This window comes from Acinonyx jubatus, chromosome B4 (assembly GCF_027475565.1).
Source record: "Acinonyx jubatus isolate Ajub_Pintada_27869175 chromosome B4, VMU_Ajub_asm_v1.0, whole genome shotgun sequence".
NCBI lineage: Eukaryota > Metazoa > Chordata > Mammalia > Carnivora > Felidae > Acinonyx > Acinonyx jubatus.
The window spans coordinates 52,855,709-52,881,677 of record NC_069387.1 but is presented as its reverse complement, the minus strand read 5'-3'; the positions used below and the strand labels follow the sequence as shown (position 1 = coordinate 52,881,677).

Here is a 25,969-nt window from a genome sequence, read left to right as displayed (position 1 = left end):
TCATAAAATACCTAGGAATAAACCTAACCAAAGATATAAAAGACCTGTATGCTGAAAACTATAGAAAGCTTATGAAGGAATTTGAAGAAGAGACAAAGAAATGGAAAAAGATTTCCTGCTTATGGATTGGAAGAACAAACATTGTTAAAATGTCGATAGTACCCAAAGCAATCTATACATTCAATGCAATGCCAGTCAAAATTGCACCAGCATTCTTCTCAAACCTAGAACAAATGATCTTAAAATTGTTATGGAACCACAAAAGACCCTGAATACCAAAGTAATATTGAAGAAGAAGACCAAAGCAGGAGGTATCACAATCCCAGACTTTACCCTCTACTACAAACGTGTAATCAAGACAGTATGGTATTGGCACAAAAACAGACACATAAACCAATGGAATAGAATAGAGAACCCAGAATTGGGCCAAAAAATGTATGGCCAACTAATCTTTTACAAGGCAAGAAAGAGCATCCAATGGAAAAAAGACAGTCTCTTTAGCAAATGGTGCTGGGAGAACTGGACAGCAACATGCAGAAGAATGAAACTAGACCACCTTCTTACACCATACACAAAAATAAACTCAAAATGGATGAAAGACCTGAATGTGAGACAGGAAACCATTAAAACCCTAGAGGAAAAAGCAGGGGACAACCTCTTTGACCTCAGCTGCAGCAATTTCTTACTTGACACATCTCCAAAGGCAAGGGAATTTAATTACTAGTAAAAATGAACTATTGGGACCTCATCAAGAAAAGAAGCTTTTGCACTGCAAAGGAAACAACCAACAAAACTATAAGGCAACCGACAGAATGGAAAAAGATATTTGCAAATGACATATCGGGCAAAGGGCTAGTATCAAAAATCTATAAAGAACTTACCAAACTTAACACCCCCAAAACCAGAAATCCAGTGAAGAAATGGGCAAAAGACATGAATAGACACTTTTCCAAAGGAGATATCCAAATGGCCAACAGACACATGAAAAGATGCTCAATGTCACTCCTCATCAGGGAAATACAAATCAAAACCACACTCAGATATCACCTCACGCCAGTCAGAGTGGCCAAAATGAACAAATCAGGAGACTATAGATGCTCGAAAGGATGTGGAGAAACGGGAACCCTCTTGCACTGTTGGTGGGAATGCAAACTGGTGCAGCCGCTCTGGAAACCAGTGTGGAGGTTCTTCAAAAAATTAAACATAGATCTACCCTATGGCCCAGCAATAGCGCTACTAGGAATTTACCCAAGGGATACAGAGTACTGATGCATAGGGGCACTTGTACCCCAATGTTTATAGAAGCACTTTCAACAATAACCAAATTATGGAAAGAGCCTAAATGTCCATCAACTGATGAATGGATAAAGATGTGGTTTATATATTCGATGGTTATAATTTACACCTTCTTTTTCCAATTTACCTTTTGTCTTTGAACTTTGCCTCAGTTTTGGGACACAGAGTTTTTTTTTTTTTTTTCTACTGTGGTTTTAGGGGCTAGGATCATACTGAGCAACACATTCCTGCTTCCTAGATAATTAAAAGTATTTCTACCAGTGTTTTTTATTCTAATACTTGTAGTTTCATATTGTAAATATATGTATTTGATTAATGTGCATTTATTTTTTATGTAAGGTTAAAGTACTATTGCAACTATTTTTTTTCTAGATGACCATCCAGTTGTTTCCCCATGAATAGAAGATTGTAGAAACAACGTTTTTCCTTTTTTTTCCAGACCTGTGACCAGAGCTCCAGCTGATCATTTTATATCATCTTAGAGAAGCCAGAATGTCACTGAAAATAGTTTTCTTTAGTATTAGGAGAGATTTTAGAAACAACAACAACAAAAAAACCTGAGTACAAATCCCAGATCTTTTTGTTATTTACTGTATGATTTTGAACAAATTACTTATTCTTTTTGAGTCTTTATTTCTTCATATTTAAGGAAAAAGGGAAAAAATGCATCTCGTACAGTTGCTAAGAGTATTAAAATGAGATACCATGCTGCCTGATACAACATGAATACAAAGTTCATTAAATTGTGTTTATAATCATTATTATACCGAAAATGACATGTCATCTTTTAGGAATTAATATAGTCAAAGGAAAAAATCAATTCAAGAAATATATTTATGACATCTTACCCATATAATCTGGAGTTATACAACCTGCAAAACCCTCGTTTCCCACAGCTGCTGGTAGACCACTTCATACATGTTTTATCAATCAGAGCCCCAAAATATATAGGAGCTGGAATTCCTCCTGCAACATGAGAAAAGGTCAATTCAAGGTCAATATCACATAACTATGTGATATTCCACACTGATACATTTTAGATTAAGTAAAAGTTGAAAATTTTAAAGCACTCTTCCATTGTTTTGACCTAAATTTACTCAATAATTGAGACTGTTAGGAATCTCAAAGGCTCAAATCACATATAATAGCATAGATATCTGTTATCTACCTCACCCGCCACACATAGGGAAGAGAAGATGGAACATTAAACGCATGTACACTCTGTTCTTATGATTCCCAAGTAACTTAAGCCTGACTGGTGAAAAGGAGAATGTTGTGAGTAAAACATGAAAGTTATGTTGGTTCGTACATAATTTTTCTTAGGCAAGGAAAGCTGAGGAATGGGAGTAGAATTATAACTTCACAGGGAAAGGTAAATGTTCTCAACTCAATTACTGCAAAGTCAGGAGAGTCTTGTACGCTATTTTTAAGAAAATTAGAAGGTAGGGGCACCTGGGTGGCTCAATTAGTTGAGCGTCCAGCTCTTGATTTCTGCTCAGATCATGATCTCACAATTCAAGCCCTGTGTCAGGCTCCACACAGAGTGTAGAGCCTGCTTGGGATTCTTTCTTTCTCTCTCTCTCTTTCTCTCTCTCTCTCTCTCTCTGTACCTCCACGGCTCATGCTCAATTTCTCAAAACTAAATAAACAAACAAAAAATTAGAAGGTAAATGCCAACACTAGCTCTTCCTCCGCAGACAAGCACAGGCTCAGCTTCACAGAATTCTAGGCATCTTGGCAGGTTGTCCTTTCTTGGCTTAGAGCTCCCCTTCCACTTTGTTCGTGTCATTAAAGCCCACAATCCTGCATTTTCTCTCCATTGATTGTGCACATTTTTAAAATCTCCTGAAGGAGCATGGGCTGTTCAAGTTAGGGCTGCTGGCTGAATTTTGTTTCTGTTAATGCTCTGATGACAATGATGCCTAGGTGTCTAGTGGTCTGTGCCTAACCCAGGTTTTATTTGTAGTGTACAGTTTTACAGAATGTAAAGCTTTTTAGAAATACATACGCTGCCTTATAGAAGAAGTGCCCATCTATTCCTACTGCTATTTTAATAAACTCTGAGATAAACTCCTAGTTCAAAATTTTAGGGACATGCCAGTAGAGATCTATATTGCATATGGTGGAACTGAAGTGGCCATGTTTTTACTTTGTTCTTTTTGTATTTTGATGAGTGACTGACAATTTTTATTTTGTTACATAAAAGTGGTAGTGATTCATATTTCACAAATTTTATTAATTCCATTTACTTTTAATTAGTCTCAATTTTCTGAGAGTGAAAAATCGGAGATGACAAAATTCTGGTGTCTGGGCTAAACATATCTGAGGAAAACTGGTACTGAGAAAATGGGTGAAAAATTTGCAGCTTTCCACAAATTACAGCCACCCTTTGAAAAATGAGAAATGCATGCCAATAATTTATTTTCCCCATATAATACCACCAGTCTGACCAAACTGACCAAACTTAATGCATTAAATGTTTTAGGTAACAACCTTGGTCTTAAGTCATTACCGGAATTTTAAAACTTCAAATTATCTATTTTTTGATTATCTTTTTCAGTTTAATGATTCTCTATGGACTCCTCACAATTTACACATATTTTGTATTCAAGAAAATTATTTGTGAAAGTTCACTACTCAGGATGCACTTTTTTTCTCCCCATAAAAGCAGTTAGGTTCTATTGCACCATATATTGGACACATCAAAATAATGTGCTCAATTAGGATGGTAAAATTCCTTGCTTTCTGTTTTATGGCATTAGAATAATTTCCTCTAGTCTCAATCTTATTTCAGAATCTAAGGAGGACTGCTTGCTTCCACATTCTATTTCATCTGCTAGCTTCTATGGCTTAGCTTCTAGGAGTGAGGCATCTCCATCATATGTGGAGGCAGGAAGCTTCTAGGACAGACAGAGCTGTGTGATTAGAGAAGAACAGAAGGAAGGCTGGTTCGAGAACTAAGTGGAATCCTGCAGCACCTCCATCTTCTTCTCTCCATGTGTTTTGTATTCCCTCTTTCTACCTTTAGGAATCTGTGGCCTTCTCAAATATACTTCCTGTACAACTTCTCCAATGCAATTAGCCATAGAGTTATGTTTCTTCCTTTTGCTTGCACGGATCCCAGGGACTGGCCCCTCTCGCTTACTTTTCCTTCTGCCATCAGTGGCTGCCTCCAGGCCATGGTCAGTCTTCTACCCCAATCCCTAGAGGAATGGTGCTCTTTTCCTACTTCCCAGGAATAAGCATATTATGTTAATACATCTTACAAAGGGGCTTGCACAGGAGTTAAGTTAGGAGTTGTTGAGCTAGCAAGGGAAATCTGTGTGGTATAAATGGCAAATGACAACAAGGGGAAAAGGGCGATATCCTATATCCTGTACTAATCACCTCATTTGAATATTTAGAAATAGGACTCTAACCTCTGGAGTCTACAGCCCTACTCTTTAACAACATAAAACACTACTTCCTGAGCTTTCTTTCGTTCAGAACACTCCTTTAGTCCCAGATGTTCAGTCCTACCATTTAGTTCCCATTTCCTCTCTCATTTTTAACTTCTGATAAAGGTTAGGGTCCCCAGCCTTAGAGAAGAGGGAAAGCAAAAAGTCTGTTCCTGTTGTTTCACACAATCTCAGCCTGACCGGATACCCTGTACTTCCAAGCTGTTTTGGGCATTAACGTCTTTGTGTAGAAGGAAGGCCCTCCACTTTGCCTATTAGAAGTAACATTCCTAATTCTAAAAGTAGAGAAACTTGGGGGATCACTTATCTTTGTGTTAAAAAGAGTGTAAAACAAATATGATGACTCTTTGTTCTAGTTAAACCTTGACGTTAACTAGAATGAACAAATTCTCTTTTAAGTTACTTAGTTTTCCTCTCATTTTTTATTTACAACAAAAATAGAAATTATTTTGAATTGTAACTTCTAAACATTTCTTATAATTGGAAATTAATTATATTCAGTCTGTGAGCTTTGGCACGAAAATTTATATCTTAAATTTTTAATCTCTATATTTAGCATACCTAATGCTCGTATAGTTAGTGAATGGAAACCCACTGCAAGGGATTTCAGCTGAGGTTGAACATTTCTGAAATAAAATAAGGGCAAAGAAACATTAAACATCTCCAAAATACCAAACCAAATTCAATACTTAAACATTTCTTGGGGCTCCTGGGTGGCTCAGTGAGTTAAGCATCTGACTCTTGATTTCAGCTCAGGTCGTGACCCCAGGGTCATGAGATCAAGCCCCCGCATCAGGCTCCATGGTAAGCATGGAGCCTGCTTAAGATTCTTCCCCTCCCTCCCTCCCTCTCTCTCTCTGCCCCTATTTACTCTTTCATAAACAAACAAACAAACAAACACTCAGTGGCATTGTTCTTCATGATCAAATGAAAACCCTCAAGTGAATGGCTGACATTTCAAGTTGTCATTCAGTTGTTTTAAAACGGGAACATATGAGTGATAATAATTATTATTCTCTTATTTTTCAATATGTTGAGGTTTCAAGACAGTTTAGCATTTTTACAATTGATCCTTTGAAATCCTATCAGTTTGTGATTGGAACAGACTTTATTATGCCTACAAAGAAACAGATCTCCTGTGACCCATTCAGTTGACACAGGCCACGTGATACAGCAGATGCTTTTATTGAGGTCTTGGTGTGAGGAGAACTCTTTTACCATCTTATTTCTGCCATTTCTGCTAAAAGCAAAGTTCACTAATATGATTCATAAACCATGGAATATAACCAGGAGGGTCAAAAAAGATACCTGTGTATTCTAGTGTCTAATGTATGTAAATGGCATTTTAAAGGGAGCAAGCACATTTGTATCCTCTCTTTTAGAAATTAACTCACTCTTCCATTTAGAAATTTCTTTCCACCATTCCATTTTTCTGTGTCCAATGAGATGATGACACTACCATACCTGTGATAGCCTAATACATTTCAAGTGAAATGAATTATCCAGCAGTAATGGCAGGATAGGGAGGAGTTGACTGTTTCTATGGAACATTTCTATGGAAATACTTGATTAACTAATACAAAGGTGTTTTTTTTTTATTTGAACTGTTTGGATGACTGTATTTGTTCATAGAGATAAGCAGACTTAGTCATTCAACAGATGTCTAAGTGTCTCCTATGACATTCCATGCTAGTTCTTATTCTTGAATAACGAGATAATGGTGGTTCATATTGAATAAGTGACTTGGAGAAATCATGTAACCTCTCTTAGTATCAGTTTCCATATTCCTGAGTCCCTGGGTTCCTACATGGTTTAGTCATTCTTTAATCACACCCAGTCTCTTGTTCTTACAGCACTCAAACTCTTCCATTATATCCCTTGTTACCAGGAAAATCTTTAGATCATATGTTCTTAGGAAATTTTTCACTTTCTTGTTCTAACAAAGCCTGGCTTCCCCCTGATGGTTCTCTTTCCATGCAACTCTTTCAAGTGGGGGCTGTTTTTCTCCCACAGCCTGCAGTCTCACTGGACCTCAAGAATAGATGTCCTTCTTGCCTTTTCCTTTCCTTGCTTTTTTACTACCTGCAGACCCTAGTGCCTCCTCTGAAAGACCTTTAACTTTCCTCAAGTATTGTGCCATTCTAATATATCATTCTCTCACTTACTGGCTGAAATATCTATGGACTAGCACAACACTCCCCGCCCCTGCATCATTCCTTGGCAGTTTTAGTGCTAGGCTGTGATTTTTTTCCAAAAACTATATCTGCCACTCTTCCTAGTTATTTTAATAATCCATGTAAACCATCCTCTCAAAGCTCTGGCCTACATGTTTCTTGACCTCTTCACCCATTTGGGGTTATCTCACCCACTGCATGGTCATGCCAATCAGTACATACTTCCCTAATTATCAGCTTTGAGCTCCCTTCTTCCTAACACCTCTTAACTTCACTGTATCCACTAAACCAACTCCAACAAAGTTCAGACCCACAGGGCTCTTCAGGACCTTGCCACCCTCCACCTTGTCCCCACCCATCTCCATTTTCACCGCCTCATTTATTTCCTACCATGTTCTCTCATTATCATCCTTCCTTTCATATACCTTAAACTACCATGTCCCTCTCATTTGTTATTGTCCCAGGCAAGCAAAAATGCTTTCATCCAACCCCTACCTTTTTCATTCGACCCCTCCAGAGCTGTGCTGACTTGAGGAAATCATTCAAACATTCTGACTAAGTTCATTTTAAATTCATAAGTACAACCCCCCAGGGCCTCTGGTACAATCCTACTGTATTTTACTAGCCCACTTTCCCAGTTTATTCTCCCAACCTTAAAGATTACTAGTTCCCACTTTCTGATCTCATTTCAAGCTACTTCTTTTTCCTCCTCTCTCTTAGTTGATTACCTTGCATTTTATTTAGCAGAAAAAGTAGAAGCAATCAGAACAGACTTTCAATACTCTTGTATGAGTAAAGCTAAACATGTAACTCTTTTTTTTTTACTCACATAGAAGACATTCCTTTCTGTTATAGAATAAACTCCATGCACTTGTTCATATCCCCTTTCACCTTCCCCTGTCATGTTCCCTTTCTTTCCTGTACCATCAATTTCCTTAAACTTTACTGGATAATTCTCATCAGTACACAAGCATGCTATAATATCTAACATAAACAGAAATCTTGACACCACACCCTTGCTAGCTTACCACATCTCTTCTCTGCTTCTTTATATAACATTACTAATATGAAGGATTTTCCCTGAGTATCTGCACTTCCCCTTCTTGCATTTTCTCTTGGTTCTTTGCAAAACAGCCCTTCTTTCCTCCCATCTTTATGCATTACTTTTGTTAAATCTAGTGACAAGTACATAATGAAATCCAACAATTACTTCCAATCTTTAACTGCTATGATACACCTTCTTGGTTTCTCTCCAACCTCATGGAATCTTTTTCCTAGTTTCCTTCAATGGATTCTCCTCCCATTCTTGGTTTATGAGATTAGAGTGCCTGGGTCTTGGTTCTAGAATCTTATTTCTATCTGTATTCAATCTTTAGAAGGTCTCAACATTGCCAAGATTGTAAATAACATCTGTGTGTTATTCATTCCAAATTTAATGTCTCCAGCTCCAATATTTCATCAATAGGCATCTCAGACTTACAGGGATAGAGCAAATTCTTGCTTATCCACTATCTTCAACTACCCTTCCTTAGTCTGCCTCAGTTTGTTGAAAGTACCACCATCTTCTCAGAGCTGAGCCAGAACCTTGAGATCATCCTTAAATTTTTCTTCTTACATGCCACATTCAATCCATCAGCAAATACTATTGACTTGGTTTTAAAAACAGATCAAAGACAAACTGATATCACTTTCTAATTCCTTTACCATCACTATCCTCAATCAAATTCCCATCCTGTGAAGAACTATCAAAGCCTTCCATTCTCCCTGATTCCATCCTTGAGTCCCAAAAACTTGATCTCCACACAACAGCCAGAGTCATCTCACAATTGGATAAGTCAGGTGTATAATTTTAATGCCTAATGGCTCTGCTGGCTTCTTAATACAATTAGAATAAACTCAAAAGTTGTTACTGTGACCCACAGGGTATGTTTTATCTGGACCATGCTCTTCACTTGTACCCAGATCAGCATAGCTTATACCCTCATTTTTTATTGTGCTCTCTTATCAAGTGAATTCCAATGCACAATATTTGAATTATTATCATTTATTTGCCCCACTTCTATATTCTTAGTCTGAGTTATTTTTCTTCCTAGTGCTTAATACTTCTATTTTACATATTTACTTATTTATTGTTTCTTCTTTTATACCCATCCAGTCTTTCACCCTCACTGGAAGCTAGTAAAAGAGGAGCCTTTATCACTTATGTTCATAGTTCTGTCTCAGCTCCTAGAATTGTGTCTGACACACAAAATGAATATAATGAATGAGTGAGTATAATCATTCCTGCTTAGTCTAGTTTTAATAATAGCCTTATGATGTAAGCATTGGAAAATCATTAATAGACTGAAGTTCATATTTTTATTCTACAGTCTGCTTCACAAAAGTTTTCTTTCATTAAAATTAAAGGCTGGTGAGAGATCAGTAAATGTTTTTGATGGTAATGTTTATATTAACCACTTAATAAGGTAAAATATAAATGTCATCAATGATGAAACAGTGTTATCTAAAACCCTCTATTCACTCTGCAAAGATTTTAAATTAAAAACCTAAGACTTAGGGGCACCTGGGTGGCTCAGTCGGTTAAGTGTCCGACTTCAGCTCAGGTCATGATCTCATGGTTCATGGGTTAGAGCCCCGCATCAGGCTCTGTGCTGACAGCTCAGCGCCTGGAGCCTGCTTCAGATTCTGTGTCTTCCTCTCTCTCTGCCCCTCCCCCTGCTCTCTCTCTCTCTGCAAAATAAATAAACATTTAAAAAAAATTAAAAAATAAAGCACTAAAACATTTTTTTTAAAAAGCTAAGACTTAGATAAAGCTAATGCAGAATTTTGAGGGAGTTTTTTTTTCTGATAATTAATGTGTAATTTGGCAAATATGGAAGAGTTCTGTTTTTGAGTAGACATTTTATATTACGGTGGAGACATAGCTGTAGAATATGTCTATTCATTTTAGAATGAATATTCATTTTAACACAACTTATCACATTTGTTTTCTTTCCCTTCCATGTCATGTTGTTGGCTGACAGTGAACTTGTGGTTAACTACCTAGGTCCTAAAAGTATAATTTGGATGTTAACCCAGGTTACCATATTTACACCTGTATATTTTTGAGATATGCATGCAAGTTTTAATATGTTTTCAGTTTTACGTAACTGAACAATTAACTTCATCAACATGGTCTGTGTGATCTTCTCCCTTCCTAACTCTCCAATCTTATCTTCTGTCATAGCCCTCTCACTCAGTATGTTCCAACCAACTCAAACACTCCAGTTCTTTCTGGTCTTGAAGAATTGGCACTGATGCTCTTTTTCTATAAAGTTCTTCATTTGGCTAATGTTAACCTATTCTTTAGACTTTAGGATTCAATGTTGCTTTTTTTGAGAAGTCTCTGAGTCCTCTTCTCACTGCTCCTCGCTTCAATCCTCAATTAGGTTTTCCTCTTTATTTTCTTTAATGTTGTTCTTTTTCCTTACTAGTACTAATGACAGTTTCTAATTATGTATTTATTTTTAAACTTATTTTTCTTACATCATTATTTCCTGTAATATTCTAATGTGTATCTGTTTTATTCACCATGGAATATTCTTCAAGCATGGTGTAAGTATTAGTCTGAGTGAAAAAAGGAATGAATTCTGCTCATATATTTTTTTCTTATCTGTGAGGGTAATTGAGATACCAAGTCAAAAGCAATTTTGAGGGTTATGAAAACTTTAGAATATTGTAGATGGTTTACATTACACAGTCTGGCTCCCAAATGTTTTCTTTCAATGAAATCAATGGTTGATTCACTCCGACAGGCTTATCCTGGTGTAAGGCATCTCAAAATTAGAAGTTCTTTTAGAATCACAACATGGATTTTTTTTTCAGAATTGAAGTGATTTTCAGTCACTCCATGTCACAAAATTCTTCATAAGAGGAGAAAATATGAAATCTTTTTATCGTTCATTATGGCATTGGAGTATCACAATAATCCTAAGAAAATGCATTCTTAGAAAATTAAAATGTAACAAAATATAAATTCATGTTCCTAATATATTATGGAAAATATGTACATTATTAGGTGTGTTTACTGTCTAAATATACATTAAAGTGCTTTTAAAAAGTCATACTTACTTAAAAACCAGCATGATAGTTGGGGTGCTTCCCAATGAAGAGAAAAAATAATTCAAGACTTGCACCAGTACATAAATATAAAATTTTTTTGTACAATGATTGTCTCTTGGGCATTCACCCAAATTCACTGAATTATTTTTGTTCTGGACACCAGTTACTTCCACACAACTACAGTTATAAAACACCTAAAAAATAGTTGTTGAGATATTACAGAATATATTTGTAAATTATGACTGGGTTATAAATCATTTCATTATAGCTAAAGAAGTCTCACCCATCAAGCTAAAATGTTTAGTTTTTAAAACATACAGTTGTTTAACAGATGAAAGGCAAAATTGTTTCCTCTATTACTCTAGAAAAAAAGCAATTCACTATTAACATTTAACTCATTCCTAATTTAAAAATTAGAAAAGAATAGAAAAATTAATGTTTGAAACTCTGTAAATAATTTCTCATTAATATAAATTCTTTTAAATAATTTTCTCCCAGTCACTTTTACTTTCTATAAAACATCTAGTTACTCTCCTTAACAATCCTAAGTGTCAGAAACATCTTCTGGGGAGAGGCTACTCAGAGAATCCAGAAAATATAGTTTTGTGGGGGGCAAAACCTGGAGCTACCCATTAGAATTGGGTCAGAATCTAGGGGAATAGGAACTATGCAGGCATACTGGAACTACTTTGTACAGCAAACACAACATCCAAGAACATAATGACAGATTAGAGGATAGATGATGTTATCACCGGGGAGGTTCAACACAACAGAATACCCTAATGAATAGAGCACAGGAGAAGAAATCTTAGGAACAAATGATTTTAGAGATTTGATTTGGCAGGCAGTTTATTTATATAGGTGGCTTAAATAAATCCTGTTTTAAGGCTAGGCTAAAAAAAAGCAATTCACTTAAGCTTAAACTTCTTAGTACTCTAGACTATTTATTGAAGAAGGAATTGGAAAAGAATTTGAATCAGTACTTATCTGATGATCAAACTTTACTTTTTCACTAGGAATAATATGGAGGAATCCTTTATGTATCAAGCCTATTGACCAATATAACCAAACTCAGGTACAAAGGACGTTATTTTGAGTAATTAGGAAGGGATGATTTCTTACTAAGGATTTGGTAAAAGAACTCCCCAGTAATCCCCAAATGTTATAGTCATGCCAGTATTAAGAAAATGTCTCCACAGTACACAGAGTTCTCTTTAGGATTCTAACATCATGTCTCTTCCAGGCCTTCACTAAGGGGCCAAGTGGGACCATGGATTAAACAGGGCATTCTCAGTGAAAAGCACTAGAGCCATGAATATAAAATAGGGGTTTTTAAGTATAGTCCTTGGATGTTAATTTATGGCCTGGCTTCAAAGACTCTGGGTGCTTTATTCTTCAAATTCTCAGTACCCTTCAATAATACAATTAGTAGGGTTATGGACAAGGAAAAGATGGAAAAAGTTTGAAAATCAAAGACAGAAATGTGTGGAAGAGGGCAATGATTGATCATAAGCTGATTATATTGCTAATGTTGGTGATAAGAAAATGGCTCCCAACTTTGTGAGTACTCAGTAGATTGTAAGTAGAATACCTGATCCCCAACTACTGGAAATTAACCCAGAGAATTAGGGAGAACCCATAGTTTGCATGGAAGGGAATATTTTAAGTGAAGAAGGATATGGTATTTCTATGGAAGTTGTCTGGAATAGGTAGGCAAATGACTAAGTTATACTGGATAGAAGTGCTGCCCTTGGAGATATTAAAATTGGAAGCCAAGAATTGGGTAGTCAAGAGAGCATGAAGCCTTGATTAATTTTTTGGAAAGTCAAAGGGTGGTGAGCCTAAAGGCAATTTTGCATATAGATTGTTGTACTGGAAAGGCAGAAAGTACTGACAAATTGTTGGGTCAGGACTTTCCCCTAACTTCTGAAGGGTAGAGGATAAAGTAACCCTAATTGAATCTAATTAGTCAAATGAAGTGCTTCCTAGAGATCTTAAATGCATTTAAATTCCAGACAGTCATATTCTCATAAATTCAAGGGGGAAAGTAGGAATAATCTCAATGAGAATTCAAGCAACAGAAAAAGCCATTTGTGTTTCAAACAGGATTTTATTGGAGGTTAAACACAACCCCACAACTATCACAATGACAGACAATACTGGGAGTCTTTTTCTTTTATCTTTTTACTGGAGACTTCACTTTCAGAAAGATTTGATAAGTAATAGGTAAACCAAATATGTGATTTTGATCAAGGAGAGAAGAGAAAGTAAAAACAAATACTCACTATAGACTTTTTATTGCCACTTGAAGATTTGCAACCTGCTAGACAAGGTGACATGTAAGTTACTCCATTGGCTCCACAGACAGGTTCCCAGTGACTTTCATCACAATTGCAGTCTGAGTTGCAATAAGAAAGTGGTACATTTATGTGAGATGCCACTGGATTACTTCTGGAAATATAAGGTAGACATATATCAAAAAGAGAGCGAGAGAGAAAGAAGAAGGAGAAATAGGAGAAGGAGGGAAGAGAGGAGAGAAGAGAAAGGAAGGGTAGAGTAGGAAAGGGAAGCAAAGGGAAGGGAGGAAGAGAGGAGGGCACGAGGGGAGAGGGAGAAGGATGAGGAGGGCAGGGAAGGAGAAAGCAGAGGAGGGCAGAAGAGAAACAAGGAAAACAGTTGGGCTTTAACCAGAGAAATTTGATGAATGATGATGCAAAAATGGCATTTTTAATACTGCTTATTAACTTAACACATACCCCCATCTTCACCCAGACATAATTTATGACCTAGAAAAAGTAAAACGTAAAGAAAAAAAAAGATCAATAAGACTTAGATAGGAGATCTTTGTGATCCTACCAAGAAATAATTCATTAAACAAGTCACTTCATTTTTCTGAGACTCAGTTTCTCTTCAGTAAGGCGATAAACTAAACTTCTCCCCAGCTTACTATAAAGTCCCATGAATCTGTTAGTGTTACTTAGTTTGAATTTTAAAATCTATATTTCAACTACATAAGAAAATAATTCAATATGGTCAAAGCAGAACTCCTAAGGATCAATTTTTAAAAATCAAGAATAAAATCACTCGAAAAAGACAAGAATAACTCCATATAATTTTTAAATGCAATGACAACATGCTTTAAAATGATGGACTATAAAACATGGTTGTATTTATAAGATATAATTTCATAACATGGCTAAAATTATAAAATGGATTATTTGTATAATATAATTTTCTGCTTATAGATTTTTAAAATTATGCTTTTGGTTTTGATAAAAATCTTGATAACATTTGAGAATTGATGAATTATCTTTGAATAAGATACTTGTGACTACTCTTCCTAAAACAGTTTTGCCATTTGTAAGTCAGAGATAATAACATCAATCGTATAGGGACTTTTTGGAAAAAAAAATTAATAAGGAAGTTCTCAAGTTTTTATTCTCAGTAGCCCTTCATAGTATTGAGGACCCCAAAGGTTTTTTGTTCAAGTGGGTTATATGTATTGGTATTGGTATATATAGACTCTAATTAGAAATTAATACTACAAATGTTTAATACATGAGAATACACAAGCACACATCATTAGCCACCAGACTGATGTTATCATTACATTATTGTAGCCTTAGAAAATATCACTTTACACTCATGAGAAAATGAGAATAAGAAAGACAAATACCATTCTGGTATTATTATAAAAATAGTTTAGAATCTGCTGAGACTTCAATAAGGTCTCAGGGACTCCTATTGACCCTCAGGCCACAATCAAAGAAACTCTGAACTTACTTATATTTTAAAAAGTTAGTTCTGTTACTAGCACTTCATAAATGTTGAATACATCTATTCTATTATTTACTATGATTAAACTATAATTTTCATGAAGGCAGCGATGTATCCTATAAATCTTCTTGATCTTTAAGGAGGCACTCAGTAAAATTACTGAAGGAAAATAATCCCACACCATTCTAGCTGCTTTCTTTTGAATAGATAGCACAGTTAGTATACATGCTTTTAGGAAACTGGCTTTAGGCTAACGCATATCTGACAACTTGGGAGCCCTTAGAACTACTGATGTGATATAGCATCAGTCTGGAGTCATTGTGTGACTTCAAATAAGTTATGGTTCCTCTGGGTCTCAACTAATAAATTAAGAGGATTTAAGAGGTTTGAGCTTCATGATCTCTAAGGTTCTTTTCTTTAAAATATTTTTAAGTGTTTATTTATTTTGAGAGACAGAGTGGGGGGTGCAGAGAGAGAGGGACACACAGAATCCAAACCAGGGTCCAGGCTACGAGCTGTTAGCACAGAGCCCGATGCAGGGCTCAAACCCACAAAGCATGGGATCACGACCTGGGCTGAAGTTGGACGCTTAACCAACTGAGCCTCCCAGGTGCCCCTCTAAGGTTCTTTTACCTCAAAAGTTCAATGTTCTAGAATGTATTATGATGAGTGAAATACATCAGTCACAGAAAGACAAATATCGTATGATTTCACTCATGTGAAGTTTAAGAAGCAAAACAGTTTAACATAGGGGAAGGGAAGGAAAAATAAGATACAAACAGAAAGGGAGGCAAACCACAAGTGACTTTTAAATACAGAGAACAAACTGAGGGTTGCTGGAGGGGGTGTTGGGTAGGGGGATGGGCTAAATGGGTGAATAGGCATTAGGGGTTCCAACTTACTCTGACGAGCATTGGGTGCTACATGTAAGTGATAAATCACTAAATTCTACTCCTGAAACCATTATTATACTATATGTTAATTAGCTTGGAATAAAAAAAAATTCAATGTGCTAAGTACTCTGCATTTACCGGAGTGGGTAATGCTGGGTGGATAGGAGTAATTACCAACAGTCAGGACTAGGAGGAAGCAGAGAGATAATTCAAGACCAGGTTGACAAGTATCTAAGAATAGGATGGTGTTTAGGTAAGCAGTTGTGGGGAAATTTGACAAGTTCAAACTGACACCTCATGAGATTGAGACTTTAGAAGCTCAGAGCCAACAATAAACAGCACTACGTAGCATAGTTATACAAGCATAATCCAAAGATCTTTCCTTGTTGTCTGAATGCGAACCTTTCCAAGCTTAAATTCATGGCTATATTCTGGAGATTATAAGAAATCTACACCAGAATCCTGCCCCTAATTTGGGGTAGAGACTGGCATACTGGGAATACTTCAGATAATACTACAAAGTAAAGGTTTTCCCGGGTCTAATATACAATCATATATAGGATATTTATTAATTCTACTGCTAATAAAGATAATATCATAAGAAACAGTATTAGCTTGCAGAAAAGGAGAATTCAATACAATGTAAGGAAGTAGACTTAAGTAGAAAGTCTACGACTTAAGTAGAAAGCCGATAGCCCTGCATGGAGGTAGGAGACCCAGTGTAGCACATGGGAGAAACAAAAATAACTTCTTGATGCCAGTGCTGGGGATTTGGGTCCCCCTATAGCAAAAGTTGGGGACTGAGAATATTTGAATATCTGAACAGATGGTTTCTATGAGGGAGTTTCTTCTTCTGGAAAACAGCAACAAAATATCACCTGCCTATGAGACTTGTATTCTACCATCTAAATCCTTTACACCTCCTCAAAATGAAGAGTTCCAATCCTTAAAAACTCATTCTAAATTTGTCTATCACTTTAAAATAAAACAGATAGCTGTTAAACATTACAGTTAACTGTAGATAAGAATTTTTCAGTCACTTTTGGAAAATGTTATTTATATTCCTCTTATAATGCATCCAAAATTGTAGTGGTTAAGACTAAAAGTTTTGGAGTCAAAACTCCCCAATTTAAGTCAGAATCTTAACATTGCTAGTCTTGTAATATGTGTATTTCTCTACACCCTGCTTTCCCTATCTATAAAATGAGGGTAAAAGTACCTGTCAGTCATTATAAACAAGCCCCAAAAGATAACTATTATTATTACAACTTATGTAGTTTTTCTTTTAGGAAGGAATAAAAGGAGAACTTTTTGAGATTTTAGGAAGTGGAGGTTTTAAGAATTTGTAAATTGAAATTTCAATTAAAAAAAGTTTATCTAAGATTGTTATCTTCCCTGTTTTACTTATATTCTTTTACATTGTATAATTTATACATTGTGCAATTAATATATTGACATATACAAACCCATCATAGGTCAATGTTAGGCCAGCAACTGATTTGCTTTCACAAATTACTGCAAAGTTGAATTGTTGAAATATGAGGGCCAATGCGCTGGTATAAAATGATAATTTGGCAATTCCAAGCAAGCTAAGTTTGAATTTTTTAATGATATATCCTCCTGTAAATATTCCAGTTGCAACAGTTGGTAAGGTTATGGTTCCTAGAAATAAGAGAAAAAAATTGTTGTTATATAAATATGGTTATTCCGAAATGTGTTATAATATGAAACACAGAGTACATCAACCAAATGTATCCTATCTTAAGACTTAAGTAGAAAGCCAATAGCCCTGCATGGAGGTAGGAGACCCAGTGTAGCACATGGGAGAAACAAAAATAACTTCTTGATGCCAGTGCTGGGAATTTGGGTCCCCCTATAGCAAAAGCCGGGGACTGAGAATGTTTGAATATCTGAACAGATGGTTTCTATGAGGGAGTTTCTTCTGGAAAACAGCAACAAAATATTACCTGTCTATGAGACTTGCATTCTACCATCTAAATCCTTTACACCTCCTCAAAATGAAGAGTTCCAATCCTTAAAAACTCATTCTAAATTTGTCTATCACTTTAAAATTAAATACTAGAATTAATATCTCTTCTTTATTCATCCCAACACACATATACCCTAAAATGATAAATAGGCCTAAATATGGTATTAAAAAGGACCCCTATTATAATTTTTCCATGTCATTGTCCTGCAAGAGTTATTAAGGGTAAAGATCCCTCTAACAACAACAACAACAACAAACAACAACAACAACAACAACAACAACAACATAATTCAGTCTGGGAACCTTACTGGGAGTCAAACTCAACTTTTACCATTTAAACTTTTACCTTAAGTTCAATAAAAGTATTGAACATAATTATTATTTTCTTGTTTACTTATGACCTACTCACATGCCACTTGAGACGTTCAGTTTAATTTATCAAATATTTACTGAGTTTCTACAATGTGCTGAGTACTGTACTAGGTAATGTACTGCTCTTAAAAATCTCATATTGGGGCACGTGGGTGGTTCAGTCAGTTGAGGTCTGACTCTTGATTTCAGGTCATGACCCCAAGGTCGAGGGATTGAGCCCTGTGTTGGGCTCTGCACTGAGCATGAAGACTGCTTAGGATTCTCTTTCTCCCTCTCTCTCTGCTCCTCTCCCCAACTCATGCTCTCTCTCTCTCTTTCCAAAAATTAATAAATAAATAAAATAATAGTAATCTCATTTTATACTGGTGGTGAGGGAAGAATTATATAAGAAAACCTTTTCTTCAAAAGCAAGTCTCAATATGTCACTAGAAACAGATATTATAGAAAAATAACTCATAAAATATGATACCTGTTTGAATTATGTAGACATCAATGATGTGTTTGTTTTCTCTTTCCTATTTTTTGTAGGTAGCTGAGTTCTGATTTAAAGTCAACGAATTATGAAATTATGATTACATTACAAAAGGATTTGTCTCAGGATCTCAACACTAAACTATAAAATTCAATTATACAGATACTATATCTAAATAGTCCATTCACATGCAACTTTTCTTCTAGGAATTCATCTTCTCAAAAATAGCATGATATGTGACTTCAAATGCAGAACAATGATGACACCATGAGACAGACAAATTCAACAAGATTTGCAAAAAAATAATTAGAAATTATACTTACTAAAATATAAAATTGCCTTCACAACGAAATGTCACTTGAAACTCAATTACTTGGTAGTATATAGCTTATCAAACAAACATAAATAATGTGTCTTACCAAGAAAAACGTTAGCCTCAGATGCTGACTGACCATACTGTTGCTCTATGTATTTGAAGACATAAGTAATAGCACCAATATGGCTGCTGGACAGTAGCAATGATGAAAACAGTAATATAACATATAGGGGATTGGTAAGGATGCTTTTCAAGGACTGGAAAAAATCTATAAAATTATAAAGATAAGATATTACAATGCAGCTTAAGTATACATTAATATCTTAATTTTGTAAATATAAAAGTTATATAAGATTGAAAATTACTTAAATATATAACATAGAAAATCAGAGTACCCTGCAATTCTACTGTCAACAGTTTTTATATTTTCCTTCATTTTTCCATATGTTCATTAATATCTATTCAATTAGTTTATTTTACCCCAAAGTGAAATCATACATACATGCTGTTTTGCAACTTGCTCAGTTCACTTCATATTTGGTTATTCTTAGCACTCTACCATACAACTGCATGTATCATTAATTAATTTATTCATTCATTCAACAAATATTTGGTTTTCAACTGGGTCCCAGGCAATATGCTAGGTGCTCAAGAAACAAAAGTGACTAGACATGCAATGTCTCTTATTTGTTAGCACTTAGTATTAATTTTTATGTTAATAATACAATTATTAAGTAGAATTTTACCTTTAAGTAGAAAGTTCACAGAAATGAGAAGACCAAAGTTAAAAAATTATAAAGTTCTATTTAATGCAGGACTCAGATCTGTTTCTTGGTATGCAACTTTTCTGCTTTAAAATACTATATAGTATTATAAATCACCTTTCTTGTGGTACAAGGAGAAGAAGAGAATAATGATGTTGTGTCTCAGGTGACATTATTACAATAATAGTAGAACAATCTGTGCCTACAAACAGGTGTGTGAAAAATTCATAACTTCTGTCCATGGCATGAATTTTGTGGTCTGGGTCTATAATTAGAGGGGTGACTAATTGTAACGGATGTTAAAAGTGGAAGGACTTTCTTAGAAATAATTGTAGTAAGTGTTAGAGTCTAGCAAGACAGGACCAGGTATGGTTATCTAGAGATGGATGACGTGGACCTTGAAACATCTCGTTCTATACGTCTCTAAAAGTTTCCATCAAACAGAGTCAGAACTATGCTTTCTGCCCAGTGGCAACTAAGAAATAGTTTCGTCTACTTTCATTTGAAATTAACAATTCCAAATTGACTATAAATGTGAAATACTTACCAGTTATATTTTCACTAATATTTTGCCCACGGTTGGTCACATTAGCTATTTGACTCCTTTTCTCATTTGTTTTGGGGAAATGCGAATATCCTAAATCTTTACTTTCTTTCTGTGGTTTATCCAGATTTTGGGGCAGGAAAAAGAATGGAATGGAGGACATAATGGATAATAGTCCAGCCACAAGGAAACCAAGCCACCAAGCACCAACCCAACGAGAGTCCTTAGGAGTAATTCTGATACTGCCTAGAATAAAGAATTATAAGTAGCCAGTCAAAAAATCATTTTGAAATGCAATAAATTCTGAGCAATAATAATGACTGCTGCCCTTCATAGATACAGAAATTAAACTCTATTACATCAATTCTGAGACACTATTTTTTTAATTTTGTTCACACTTCATCACACAAATAGTAAAGGACTACTGAAAAAGTGGATTCAGTATTTGGAAGGATGATGTCCTGTACGTGAAAAGTATTATTATGTTACCTTGTTCTTATTATACTTACTGAGATCTACATATCCAATATCCACGTACATTTTAGCAAACAGAGATCCCTGTATAAAGCCAATGATTGGACCAATCATTGATATTGCATGCAAAGTACCTAAAAATATTATAAAACAATTTTATCAGATGCCAATAATAACATTATACAAGTCTCCAAAGAATTTTTTAGTAAGTAAAAAATGAATTTAGGAACACTATTATTTCAAGGGTGGACCCAAGGAAAGTAATCATAAAATCTAATATTTTCTGTACATTACCTAAATAAAAAGAAGAATGTCCTGTTTCAGCAAAATCATCAATATAAGAAATCCCCAAGGGTACTATGGGGGTTTCCCCAATTCCACGGAGCATATTACCCAGTAGTACATATATCCATAGATATGATCCAGATTCCTTTTCACAACCTATGCAGACAAGAGTGTTTTATTTTAAATATTAATTTTAGCATTTATATAAGAAACTCAACTGTTTTAATCCCTTAATTATTCCATTTAACATTTTTTTTTTATTTTTTCGAATTATAAGACTGATTGATAGTTACTTTACAAAATTTGACAATATAGGAAAGCAAAAAGTAAACAAGTAAAAACTAAGTTATCTATAATCCCACCACATGCAGAGAGCTACTTCTCATGTTTGCATGTATCTTCCACATTTTCAGTTCACATAAAAATATGCATAATATTTATGTACATTATATTTTTAAATGTCCAGATCATATTATAATCTCCTTTTACACTTAACACCATGTTATGTCAATTTCCCCATGTTTTTAAGATTTCTTTGATATCAGGGTTTAATGACTGCATGGTGGTGTGCTGAATAAGTTTTGTAACTTAATTAATTAATTAATTAATCCCTTACTTTTTACTCACAAAATATTTTGAAGTTTTCATTCTGTTAAACAGGTATGCCGTAGCTAGAACTGTAAATAAATCCGGTCACATTCCAGATTATTTCTTTAAGATAAGTCAGTAAAAGTAGATATGCTGATTTAAGCATGTATGTTCTTTACTATATTGAAAATTAACTTTCAAAAATCTAGAAATTTATATACTCCCAGAAATACATAAATGTTTTTCCCTCTATAGCATTTCTTTTTATTTTTAATAAAAACAGGTAGAAAAATATTTTTTGAAATGTTTTCCTAATAAGTAGAAACACCCAATAGGCAAAAAAAATTATAACTACAATTTATAATTTGTGTCTTAATAGGTAAAAATAATCTTTAATTGGTGTAATAATTGTGTTTCTCCTAAGAAGTAAAGTTGCATTTTTAACATATTTATACCACTTTCCTAATTTAAATGTATATATTCTTTGCCAATTTCCTACTGAAATATTTTTTTTTAATTTTTTAATGTTTTTTATTTTTGAGTGAGAGAAAGAGACAGAGACAGAGCATGAGAGGCAGAGGGGCAGAAAGAGGAGACACAGAATCCGAAGCAGGCTCCAGGCTCTGAGCTGTCAGCACAGAGCCCGACGTAGGGCTCGAACTCACAGACTGCAAGATCATGACCTGAGCCGAAGTCAGAGGCCCAACTGACTGTCACCCACATGCCCCAAAATATTCTTCTTTTCTTATTACTTCTAAAAGCTTCTTATATATAACATATATTAGCATGGTTTTGTTATATGTACATAATAATGCAAATACTTTTCCTATTTTTAACCACTTTTGCTAATGAATCTCATAATAATTTTCACATTTAAATTGACCAGTTATAGAATTAGTGACATTATCAATTCTTACCTTTTTCTACTATCTTAGGTGATGTACTATTGAGTAACAAATTTTCACTAATTGAACAGGTTGAAAAGCTTGTTAAATTTTCTGATGGATTGACAAGACTTTCTTTAGAATACCTGTAACTGTAAGAATATCACCAGATTTAAAGCTTTGCTTATCTACTGAACAGTTTTACTTTCCCAGAAATACAGATAAATTTTCCCACTTTATTTGCACTGTTTTTTTTCTCTAAGTTATCATAATCCCTTTTGTGAATTTCCCAGCTTGTATTTTAGGGGAAGAAATGGGTACAAATGAATGGGAATGCCCACTAAGAAATATTATTCAATACTCCCCAGGAAAGGAGGATTATCATTCTAGGAGTGCTTGTATTCTGTTCAAGAGGTACAATATCTTGGTTTCATGCTTTGTTAAAAAACGAAACAAAAAAATCCCCTGCTAACTATACCTATCCACCCATTTGAATTATCCTCAAGTGGTCCCAATCTAAACCTCCTGATAAACTTTCTGATAACATTTAATAAACTTTAGTGTTTTACAAGTCAATCTATAATGCATACCAGTTCATCTATATATTTTATCAATACCTGTCTGATCTTCTGTCACAGATATTCATACCCCCATCTCCCCCACACACACTCAAATGTCTAACTACAAAACTTAGTTTTAAAAAATTCTAGTCTATTTCAATTGAGTGAGGAAGAACTTAATAAAAACAACAGAGATGGAGCTAGTATAGGGACAGTGTTGATCCAAAAATACTGAGGTGTCCTGTGAGCTCCAAGGGCAGCCTACTGCAGGCCGGGCTTTATGCTCAGCTCCAGGGAACTAGAAATAAAACACACAGCTTTTGTACCGAGGGCATTTTATTCTCTATTAGATAAACATATACAATAAAAGACATGATAATTTTAATATAATAGGTCCTGAGTTGTCATAAAGGAAAAGGGGATGATCAGCTTTCCTCTGAGGTGGGGAAGGTGGTAAACTAAAGAAGAATTCACAATGAAGAGGACATGCAAGATAAACCTTAAAAAAGGATAGGAGATCAACAGACAAAGAAGGAAGATTATGCAAGGCTATAGAAACACCATGCACAAAGATATAACATTATCATGCATGGCGCATGGGGGAACACCACAAGCCTTGAGTATGATTCTCCACTCTGGGGAGCAGTGTAAGATGAAGCTAGAAAGATAGTCAGGTTATATGTAAACGAGTTTGGATATTAATCCATAGGCAAGAGGCATTCAACATTTTCAACTATGACCAATAGTAAGAAACACATTTTGCATCACAACAACATATACATATGCATGCATGCACACACATACACACAAATATATATATATATATATATATATATATATATATATATATATATATATACAATCAAAATAAAAGTTTTATAGAACAATATTTGCTCTCATACTGTATATTCTTCTATTTATTCTATCCTATCCTCTCAAAAGTTGTTGGTTTCAATAATCTGAATTGGTCCCCTAGTGGGTCAGAATCTGAAGCTTGAAAAACACTGCTGTAGGAAATTGGGAATTTTAAGCAGGAATAAAATAATTAGATTTGTGTTTGAAAATGAATAGTATGGAATATGAGTTATAATGGAGTTGAGACTGAAGGCAAAAACTCTAGGCCCGAGATGTGGGAAGCTTAAGTTAGGTTAGGAAAAATAGGGATGAAAGGAGACAATCTGACACATTGGAAGTAGAATAAGGAAGATTTGGTGGCCACTTGTCATCTGTGTCAAAATAGAGAATCTAGAATGAGCCCCTTGACTTTGGTTTGAGTTCCACTGTGGTTAAATTAATCATTATTGAGAGAGTGAATGTGAAAAATCTGAACTGGTTTTGACACAAGGATGAATTTAGTTTTGAATATATGAATGGGAAATTCTTATCGGATGTTAGGCTGGAGATACCCATGAACTGGTTGACTATATAGAGACTAAGTGTAAGAAAAAATTAATATATATATGTGATTGATACGTATAATGCACACACTTCATACAAAAAATCCAGAATGAAAAATGAAGAAGACTGAAAAGGGAGGTTAGGGGATACTGACATTATGGTGTCAGCAACAGAAGTATGGGCATGATGAAGAAACCACATATATAGAAAATAAATCAAGAAACAGAAATATAATGAAAATAAGAAGCAGGAGTACCAGGAAGAAGAAAATTCTTATGACAGTCAAATAAAGGTGGGGAAAGGAATTAGTATGCCAAAAGACACGACATTGTGTTGACAATGAATAAGTAATATCTTTAGCAGAAATTGTTCATTAACTCTCAATATCTATTCTTCTCTCTTTCCATTGTAATAGTAGGTGGGATTTTTAGCTAGGAGCATGGTAGCCTGGAATAAAGTGTACTTTTTCCAATGTCTTTATATCTGGATGTGAAATGTAACAAAGTTCTGCCCAATGTGAAGTTAGGATAAGTGTTATAGTTCTGAAAATATTTCTTAAGCCCCAGCCAGCAGGCACTGTTTCTTCTGGTTCTTCTTCCCTTCTTTTATCTTGTTGCCTGGAACAACATTGCCAGTTTGGAGCATGAGGTTAACGCCATGCAAGGCAGAGAAATATTGGGGCACCTGGGTGCCTCAGTTGGTTAAGTGTCTGACTCTTGATTTTGGCTCAGGTCAGATCTCATGGTTCATGAGATCAAGTCCTGCATCAGGCTCTATGCTGACAGCACGGAGTCTGCTTTGGATTCTCTCTTTCCCTCTCTCTCTGCCCCCACCCACTCATGCTGTCTTTCTCCCTCTCTCAAAATAAATAAACATTTTTTTTAAAAAGACAGAGAAATATGATAAAAAAGAAGCATGAATCTATTATGCCTAGTCTGGCTACATTAATTTTTTTATGTGGAAAATAAGTTTCTATCTTATTTAAGCCATCACTATTTTAGGTTTGCTGTCATTAGTATTTGACTCTACTCATAATGATACAATGACCTTAAGAAGAATACTCTCAATGGGTATGGTAGTGGGTTAGGTGATAAACTCTTATTGAGCATTAAAAAAAAACTTGTAAGCAAATACATGCAGTGTATGTCATATCAAAAGGCCATAAAAAGTTCATTTACTTCCTATGAAAATGTATACCTTTCTTAGTGCTATTCATATCTGAAAGTCAATGAAAGCCATGGCTGATAAAGCAGTAAGTTACTTATACAAAATATACTTCATTTCTACACATGCTTACTGGGTATTCCTCTTAAAAGATGACTGCTTGTTTAAAAGGAAAAAAGATGAAATTCTACCATTAATTTATAGTTAAATGATAATTAAGGACAGAACTGTTTAACACTTACTAGCCCATAAAAAAATGTGGTAAAGCAGTCAAAATACTTCCAGTTCCCATAATGAAGCAACCAATTCCAATTATCTTTGGTCTGTGTAGTTTGGATCCAAAGTAACTCACAAATACAATCACAAACAAATTTCCTAGAAAGAGAATAAAATTATTTTGACATGATTAATCATAGCAAACATTGACAGTACAATTGTGTGTCCAGTGGAATGGAAAGC

At 34.9% G+C, this 25,969-nt stretch overlaps 1 protein-coding gene across 4 annotated transcripts in view; it reads right to left on the bottom strand.

The window, feature by feature from the left end:
• LOC106977174 (solute carrier organic anion transporter family member 1B3) overlaps positions 1-25,969 on the bottom strand; it is a 69,556-nt gene that overhangs the window by 7,659 nt on the left and 35,928 nt on the right. For all 4 annotated transcript variants that reach the window (XM_015074673.3, XM_053225930.1, XM_053225931.1 and 1 more), the window contains 11 exons: positions 25,753-25,885; positions 22,422-22,540; positions 20,926-21,072; positions 20,667-20,765; positions 20,161-20,403; positions 18,953-19,117; positions 17,166-17,361; positions 13,315-13,480; positions 11,039-11,223; positions 5,316-5,380; positions 2,145-2,262 (listed from right to left, as the gene is read on the bottom strand). In XM_015074673.3, the coding sequence (XP_014930159.1) occupies positions 2,145-2,262; positions 5,316-5,380; positions 11,039-11,223; positions 13,315-13,480; positions 17,166-17,361; positions 18,953-19,117; positions 20,161-20,403; positions 20,667-20,765; positions 20,926-21,072; positions 22,422-22,540; positions 25,753-25,885 (1,636 nt within the window). The remainder of the gene's footprint in view (positions 1-2,144; positions 2,263-5,315; positions 5,381-11,038; positions 11,224-13,314; positions 13,481-17,165; positions 17,362-18,952; positions 19,118-20,160; positions 20,404-20,666; positions 20,766-20,925; positions 21,073-22,421; positions 22,541-25,752; positions 25,886-25,969) is intronic.